At 40.7% G+C, this 9,154-nt stretch overlaps 2 protein-coding genes across 2 annotated transcripts; both read right to left on the bottom strand.

The window, feature by feature from the left end:
- Positions 1-129: 129 nt before the first annotated feature.
- LOC108594476 (protein peste) lies at positions 130-5,619 on the bottom strand. Its single transcript, XM_017979663.1, has 5 exons — positions 5,484-5,619; positions 2,764-2,944; positions 2,280-2,588; positions 1,695-2,220; positions 130-1,085 (listed from the first exon to the last, which is right to left on the bottom strand). Exons 2-5 carry the CDS (start codon positions 2,902-2,904, stop codon positions 394-396), a joined length of 1,668 nt encoding a protein of 555 aa, XP_017835152.1. The 5' UTR covers positions 2,905-2,944; positions 5,484-5,619; the 3' UTR covers positions 130-393.
- A 1,307-nt stretch (positions 5,620-6,926) lies between these two features.
- LOC108606189 (putative gustatory receptor 28a) lies at positions 6,927-8,371 on the bottom strand. The gene is made up of 3 exons (XM_017996085.1): positions 7,748-8,371; positions 7,094-7,696; positions 6,927-7,037 (listed from the first exon to the last, which is right to left on the bottom strand). The coding sequence occupies exons 1-3, from the start codon at positions 8,369-8,371 to the stop codon at positions 6,927-6,929; spliced, it is 1,338 nt and encodes a 445-aa protein (XP_017851574.1).
- Between the last annotated feature and the right edge of the window lie 783 nt (positions 8,372-9,154).

The raw sequence follows: 9,154 nt of genomic DNA on the forward strand, positions 1-9,154 counted from the left end.
AGCATTGTGCTAAGCTAATCAAAGTTTGGCTAGCATTGTGCTAAGCTAATTACAGTTTGATGCGTTGGCTGCAATTAAAAAATGCAAAGCAAACACTTTTGTTGTTTCCTATATTGCATATCAAAAATGTTTTTATTCATTTAGAGTAAATACATATAAATTTGTTTTCTTTATGGCTAACAAACATTTGCAATACAAAATTCGTTACGAGCTAGAGCATTACATAGTTTAATTTTTGATTAAGGAGTATTCATAAGATTTAGGCAATTTCACAATCTTTGGCTCAAACACACACATTGAGAGGGAGAAGAGACTACACTAGAGACTAAAGGCTAAAGCACTAGGACGGCTTACGGGCTAAGGGGGGAGCGGGATGAGCATTGAGCTGTTTGCCTAGGGCGTTTCCTTCAGCTGCATGCTAATTCCGCTATCCTTGGTGGGGCTATTGATGAGCACTGGCAGCTTGCGCTGTGCCTCATCCAGCAGTGGCGAACTGTCCGGCGCAATCTTCTCGCTATCCGCTGGCAACTTCTCGCTGCTGCTGTCATCGCGACTCTTGTACTGTCCATTGGTCTTGTGCTGCATCTTCACATCGTACTCTCTGCTGCGACAGAGCGACAACAGCAGCTTCATTGGCAGCCAGCAGAGCAGTATGAGTCCAATAGCCAAGCAGAAGCCGGCAAAGATGTGCCCGCCCAACAGCACCATGGGCAGCAGTTTCAACTGATCCGCCAGCTCCGGTGTAATGCGCACCTTTTGCTCAAACCAAATCAGCGGAAAGAATATGCGCGGTATATCCGTATACAAGCTAATGCCATCGATGGGCTCCACCAGCATATTGACCTGGAAACGTGCGGCCACCTCCAGCGGTATGCCCGTATCTGGCGCCACAATCATATAGAATTCATGTGCCTGCTGATCTGGCTGCAGTCCCTCTACCTGATCCACATAGAACTGATCTGCCTGATAGAAATGTGGATAGGACATGAACACAGGTGAGTCAAAGCGACAGGCGCTAATGTTCATAATGCCAGATGGCGAGCACTCGCCGCCGCAATAGCAAAGATTCTCGGGGAAAAGTGTGCCTGCAAACAAAGAGAGAGAGAGAGAGAATTGCAGTCAAATGTAAAATGTAAAGCAAATTGATAAAAAGTCACGCCACCTAGCGCAGCAGTCAGTAAAATGCAAAAAAGCAGCGCTGTCGCTGTCTTAAGTCGCTCATTGCTGAGAGCGCAAGCAGCGCGCTCTCGCTCAGCTGCACTGCTTTAACTAAGCTGCACTCACACACACAGCCATACAAGCAGCTCAGCACGAGCAGCAATGTTGAGAGCGTAAGTCTGTCGTTAGAGATCGAAGCTTTGTTGAGAGCGCGAGTTTGGCTGTATGCGTGAGCTCTTGCTTAGAGCGCGCTGCTAACAAGACGACTGCTTAGCGGGGTGAGTTCAGTAGACGATCAGTGTTCAAGCAGTGTGGGCGTCAATATTTAACTGAACCTCGTTGTTTATGCGTACAAATTAATTGCAAATCATGATCATAATCATTGTTCATACTATTCAAGCTGCTATTTGTTTACAAATTTAAGCAGTTTCATAATTCTCATAAAACAATCATGCTATTTGCTGTGAATTTTACTTTGTAAGCATTATTTTCAGCTGCTTGTGTTATGTGAATTATTGATAAATAAATAAACTTACCATTATCCACGGAGCGTGGGCCGCCAGCAAATTTGTAGCCCTTCAGTCCCTCAATCTGCACAGTTTCCACATAGTCCAAAGGCAAGCTGCGACACAAATCCGCCGTAAAGAGACTGACACTGCCGCCGGGCTGCGCTTGCGGTGGCTGAAACTCGCCGGCAGAGCCGCCAACCAAACCACAATCGGATTCAAAGAAACCCGTATGCGTCTTATAGTTCCAGCTGTGCATTTGTCCCAGTTTGCTGATCTCATCAGCGCCCGTAAAGACATTAAAGACGCCCGTCAGATCAGCGCTGCCATTGCGTGTGTAGAACCAGCCAAACTTATCAAACGGCACATTGATCTCATCGCCAAACATGCCCGAGGGCATGGCTATGGCCATATCGATCATTGCATCGCTGTAGCCAGTGAAGAGTATCTCATCGACAGTTTTGACTACGGACATCTGCTGGCCATAGAGCTTCAAACCCACATCGACCATGCTGCGACGCATGCTGTTCCACTGCTTTGCCGTCGCAGCAGCGGACTGCAAGCAAGCAGGTGAGTACAAAGTTTATTGATTAGTTTAGTCGCTTGGGCACTTACCAAAGCCACAGCATTAAGTGTAACAATGACGTCATCCAAGCTGCCAGCGCTACCTGCTGCATCGAAATAGTAAAAGTTGCGTCGCTTATATGTAACTGTATTATTATCCGGATGCCAGCTTATGTTGACCTTGTCCGGACGATCCACAAAGCGATAGGGACCCAGTTGCTCTAAAACTGGCTTGCTGCTTGAGTTGCCATAGAACTCCTCGGGATTTGTCCAGTTGTACAGATAAATATCCAAATGCAAGTCAATGGGCGGCGTCTTCCAATTGTAATAGGCGCGTGTCTCTGGCGCTAATGCCATTTCCTGTCACCCCCAAAGATCAATTTGCAATTGCCATTAATTTGTAAATCTCCACAGTCAATTGACAAAACAGCTGCGGCTGCTTTTATTTCATTTAATTTTTTCGTCGTTCGTTCGCCAGTCACTTGCACTTGATTTTTAATTGAACCTCGAACTGTGCTAAATTGCACTCACTTACCTTATGCTTGATCCAATTGAATATATCCTCCCAGAACATGCCGCAGTAAATGCCCAGCACGGTCAGCAGAAATCCAGAGATGCATGTGATGTATCCACGATTGCAGCCCGTGCGCCAAATGGATTTCTTCTGAGCGGGCATCTTGTTAAAAATATTTCAAGGTTTCAGTCTATTTATGGGGCTAGAAAATGAAATTCAAGTTTAATAGTTATTGCGCTTAAATTGAGAATTAATTATTTGCATCTACTAAAAGTATTGAATTTCTTTTTATTATATATTTTAATCCAATTGCCATTAATATATGATTCAATAAGTTTGGCTTGTGATTCAATCATCCGGTTTGATTTATTTCTCTAGTACATTTTGTTGAATTTATATAAATTTAGTAAGAATAATTCTTGATGAAATCTTTGCTATTTAAAGTCTTGTTGTATCATAAAATCCAATTGCAATTCCATTACCTTCTCTTTATATTTATAAAATGCATATTTCAGCTAAAATACTGCTGCCTACTTCAAGGGCGTAGTAACAGTTTTGCAGCCACTTGCTGGCCAAAAATCAAGACAATAACGTAGCTGCATTTAACAACTTAATAGCGTGAACAATGCTCAAATTGCGGTTTTTATGGCCAACTTACATATGTTGCCGGCAATTTGTTTATTATTATTTATATAATGTGCGATATCAATGGCAATGATAATTACAAAGCATCCAATGACACGAACTTGTTACGTATACGTAATGTATTTGTTTATGAATTACAAATGATATTTGATGAGGCGTTTTGTCAATTGCTCTGCTGACAAAGTAGCGTCATCAGCGACTTGGCTGCTTGATAAGCGTTCTTTCAACTGCGGCTCAGTCAATGTGCCTAGGCAAGCGATATAGACAAGCTATATTCGATTTGCAGACAGCGTGACAATCAAAGTAATTAAGCCTAAAAGAGCCAGAAATTGCAAAAATATGCAATGTGCACAAATTTCATATTAAAAGCCAGTCGCCTGATTGCTCACATTATTTTTATATATAGTCAGAGCTGCGTTTGCTGCTGCTTTGTGTGATATATTGTCATAATTGAGTCTATCAATTGACCCCGATGTGAGCTATGCTTGGGTCTTTGACACTTACCGTGTTGCACGCACACACACACACATATATATCTATATATATATATTCAAGTCTCTGTTTGTGTCAATTGCAAAAATATAAAGCACTTTTGCGGGTTTTTGTTATTATATTTTATTTGTTGTTTGCCAAAAGCATTTTTCAAAAGTATTTATTGTCTCTTTTTCGTGTGATTAATTTAATTTTGTAATTTAATTGAAATCAAGTTCAGCACGCATAACAAAAGTTTATTTTATAATTGCTTTCAATTAGGTCTTTATTTTCAACTGACGAACAGAATTTCATTCATAATTAAATTAAGCATGTGATATAGCACTTGAGTGATAAATCTTTTCATCAAATAACAATGCAGCAGCAGCAGCTCAAACTGTAAACTTCAAAGTGACGCGTTGTCTGAATCATTTTGGGTGGCTTAAAAACAAATATTTGTCAACTCAGAACGTCGCACTTTGTGCGAAATTACAAAAACTTTGGCGTAGCTAATTGCCAACACTTAAGAATTTTTAACTATTTGCATTACAGCGTCAAATTTTAAAAACCAAAGCGTATCATTAATCAGGCAAACTTTAAACAATTAAGTAATTGAAAATTGTTTATTTGTTAGCACAATGCAATTGCATTGGAAATTTTCCAAGCAAAGATTATAAGAATGACGTATAGAGCTGCAGCAATTTGACTTCAAATGTTTCACAAATTAATTGCAAATGATTATTCTAGTATTAATTAAACAATAGTCAGTTAAAAACTGTGAAAATGTTAATTGATTTATGCACATTTATAAAACAACATTTAGTAGCACTAACCTAGCACTCAACGCTAGTTAAATTATTACTAGCGTCAGAGCAAATAGCATTTAATTGCCAGGCTTATTTACTGTGTGAATCTATTAGAATATTAGGCGTGAGCCATTCGAACTGAGCTGCGAACTTCAAACACGGAAATTGTAATGAGCGAAAGCGACGCCTACTCAATTGCAGGCTGACCACAAAAGAGAGATAATATAACTATAACAATAATAATAACAAAAGCGCAGCGCAATTTGCATTTGTTGTATGACTTGTAACGTGTGCAATTGCTGCGGCAATTGAATTTCATATTTTTAGCAAACATACTAAGGCGCGCGGCTAGCTAACTAGCAAATGCACTGCTTGCCGGCAAAGGAGTGCAGTTTGCATAAAACTTAGCTTGACGCTGCACTGTTTGAAAACCTGCTTTAAGCAGTGCAATCGAGCTTCACTAAAGTTTGGTATGCATTTAAAATTGCTGCACTTAAACCTAAAGCTGCCCTAATTGCAATTTAAATGTTATTTATAATTAGTTGTTGTATATTAAAGCAACAGCTGTTTAGTCTACCAACTAAGCCAATTAAAAGTAATTTTCAAGCACTCATTTCTTTCGAATTAAAAACACCGTTCGCTACTTATCGACGCGCAGATTAAACGCTTAAGCACTGAACATTGTCCATCGTTTTACGATTCTGATTGGCGCTGTAATCTCAATAAGTCTGCCACCGATTAAACAACAAGTGCACAGTTTTATGTGTTTTTCTTTTTGCTGTTTTTTGTTTTGCTTTTAGCAGTTACAGTCGCACTCACTTTATATATTTTTAGTCGCAGGACCAAACGCAAACGCGACAGCAACACAAGCGCGCCTCTCAAACTGTACTCAAAGTCAAACAATAAGCGCCCGCATGTACCGTTACTTGCCGCAGCTAGAATATGACTGTGGGGAACTGCGATTACTTACTGAGGGCTGTCGCGGCTGCTGCCGTCGCTGCCCACTACGGCGTTTATTCTTCACGCACACATTTAAATACACATATGTGTTCGTCTGTGTGTGTGGCTGCAATGAAGCTTGAGCAGCGCTTAATCTAATGCTTTGTTGGTATTAGTGTGCATTAATTTGCGCTTCATTTTTTGTATATTTTTGTCATTGAAATTTGTATTAAACTGCATTTAATATTAAGCTGTCGGTTTCAATTAGCGCAGCGGCGACATTAAAACTGTGCAAAGCCGACATTGACATTGACAGTTTGAAGTTCCACAAGCAGTGTACGCACTTGCAGCTTAGTGCATTCTAAACTGTTGCATTTTAAGCTGTTGCGCTAAATAAAATCTAGAGCAGCTTGCTGAATTGTTATCAATAATAATCTCTATACTATGCAAATGCAATTTTGTGTTATTTAAAAAGTAAACAAATCGTAAATGCAATACTTCCAATTGATAACAAATTGTCACTCGCTTATCAGCTCGCGGATAATCGTATTGATTAGCTCGATGTACAAACATAAGTATAAACAAATTGAAAGCACATTTATTTGCTTGTTGTGTGGCTATTTTTGCATATTGTCTAGCAATTGACATATCTCTATACGTAGTCATATATATCGTATCTACCACCCACAACGTTGCAAATGAATTTGTTGCTAGCTGAGGCAATAAAACAATCAAATGTCGTTGCACTGTGCGCGCGTTGTGTGTGTCCCACTGTCAATTCGGGCACGCTTATTGGATTATGTTGGGGTTTGTTTTTTTTTTGTGACCAAGTGGCGTGTCTATATGGATTACTTATAAGTGTGTTTGTTTAGCGCCAAAGCTGTCAACTATCAAAAGATTATGTTACAAGTCCAAAAATTAGTTTAGTCAAAAGTGGAGCAGCGGCATGTTAAATTTAAATTCAAACTGCTTGATAATTTGCATAGCAAGCATTAAATTAAATGTTAAGTTTGTTAATTATGGCGTTAATTTTGTTATAATGTAATAAAAAAGTGAAGTGTGCTGTGTTTCGCTTTCAAATTGCGCGCCCTGTTCACAAGAACTGACAAGCAGTTGAGCGCGCACTGCTTGCTACGACTGCGCTACACTTTTCGAGTAGTTGGCAACGCCAGCAGCACATTTTTCATTTCTAGTTGAATTTGCTTGCTTTGCTAACAAAACGAGTAGTTTATAATAAAAAATAAGTGTTTGCGGTTAGTATATATATTTATTGATATATTATGCATGCGTTGAAGCTTATGTTTGTATAAAATTTGTTGTACTTTAGTCGAAACGTAAAAAGTCAGGCTTGCCAGTGGGATCCGGATCCTCGACATGATGTGTATTGCGAAACTGCATTAAGATAATAAGGTAACAAGTAGCAGCACCTGTAATCTATAAAACAAAACGTTAAAATATATGATTAATTAGGATTAATTTTGAGTACTTACAGTAAAAATCAGAGTGCGATCCAAGCGAAATAAGCCCGCGGCTGTAAAGCAAACTTTGCGATGCGACAGCTGCAAGGACAAACGAAAGAGGCGATCTCTAAGCTCCGGATCATCGCTTATGTTGAGAATCTTGTGCACAATGGCTGCAGCAAAGCTGCTATTACGTATGGTGTTGCTGCTGGCCTCCACGATAAGGAATATAATGACTATATACCACATCATTTGTGTCAGAAAGAAGGCAAAGAACTCCTCGTCCTCGCTTTTGTCCAGTCGCTTAGGATTCAACAGCGCTTCAAGTATATAAAAGTCGTCAAAGAGTATAAAGAGAAAGGATATGGCTATAATGCCTAGCAGTGGATAGGTAAAGTATTCCTCAATTGTCTGACAAATGTCGCAGAGTAAATTATGAATGTTGGCCACTTGCTTTATAGCATACTCGGGACTCTGGCGTATAATGGAGGTAACACTGTAGCGCTTTAAGGGAGTGCTCATCAGCGAGCGCAGGCGATGCGCATAAAGCTGATGATGCACCACAGAGTGCATGGGCGACAGCTCCAAGGCTCTGTGCTGCTCAATATGTGAGTCCAGAATGTCCTGCAGGATCTGAAGCGTAAAGTGAGTTATTAAGTTTATAATCAAATGTATTAGTCTTACCTCATTCACCATGTTGAAGCGACTCTGCGCCAAGTGCGTAGTACATAGAAATTTAAAGACCATGAGGCTGATGTTAATATGCGGCAAGGCAAAGGCCGTGAAGGTGACAAAGGATGGCGAAATATTGGCGCTGATTAGCAGTCCATAGCTCACACACAAGTAGATGACATTGAAGAACACAAGGCCCAGCGAGATGAGGAAGCTGAACAGCAATATGCGACGATAGTCCAGCTTGAGCCCAAGACGCACAAAGATCTCATCCACAATAATATTGTTCTGCATAATGCTGACCAGCTGCTGGCGTCGGAACATGGCAAAGCCAAAGATGGTGGACATGGCTATGATGCCAGTTAATCTCAAAGTGCTGTCGCCCAGTTTGGTAATGTTGGTTTGAAAGAAATAGCCAATAATGGACTCGCCCTCGCAGATCGAAGTGACAAAGCAGAACACAAAGATTAGGTAATGCACAATGCCCGCCACAAAGGAATAAACCGAGGTGTGCACTTCCTTGTCCGCATTCAGATTCAGCCGAAAAGGCGCCAGGCCCACCAAGGATATGTACGTGAGCGGACGAAGCGATTGGAATACATTGTCCGCCTGCGAAATGCGCGCCCAGAGCTTCATGTTGGATTCACTTACAGCAACTAACTGCGAATATGCCAGCCTGGTCGCCGTTTTGTCATCAACTCAACAACTCAGCTCTCATATATCATAATCGTTAGCACACCTGAGCGACATATTAAGCTAATATCAATAGACGCAAATATTTAATTAAGCTGAGGGGACAACGCCAACGAGGACGACGACACTGCTGATGACGTTGACTTGGGGGCGTGCTCAGCTAGCAGCAGTTGCTACTAATTTGTACTAAGTGTGCGGCGTTTACGAAAGTATTTATTTTACAGCCCTATATCATATATAAATAACACACTTAATGTGTTCCACTGAAAATAGTTAAAGCGTTAGTCAACGAGGAAGTTCTAGTATTTTAATGTGCTGAGTTTTTAAACTTGCCCACACTTATACCCTTTGGTATTTATTCTCTTATACTTATAACTTTGCTTATACTAACGTAACTATAGACAGGCAAAATTGCTCTGCACGCTACACACACATGTTAAATATGGGGCTCTAGCAATTACAGCATGCCTAGCTACGCATACATACGCACAAATGTGATGGTGGGGAGAATATTTGAGAGAGTGAGCGCGCTTTAAAACGAAAAGAGCGAGCGCCAGGTCAGCTGTAAAAGAAACAGAAGCCTGCAAGTGTGTGTGAGCGGGTAAGAAACAGCGCGCATGTTGGTATTAGTTATTTGGGCAATTAGCAGGCGCGAGCAGTTTAGTTGCGATCGGACCTTTGAAAAGTGCAGACGTGTAAAGTGCCGCGCTTCAAGCAAAAATCTAA

The sequence above is a fragment of the Drosophila busckii genome, chromosome 2L (genome assembly GCF_011750605.1).
Source record: "Drosophila busckii strain San Diego stock center, stock number 13000-0081.31 chromosome 2L, ASM1175060v1, whole genome shotgun sequence".
Taxonomy (NCBI): domain Eukaryota; kingdom Metazoa; phylum Arthropoda; class Insecta; order Diptera; family Drosophilidae; genus Drosophila; species Drosophila busckii.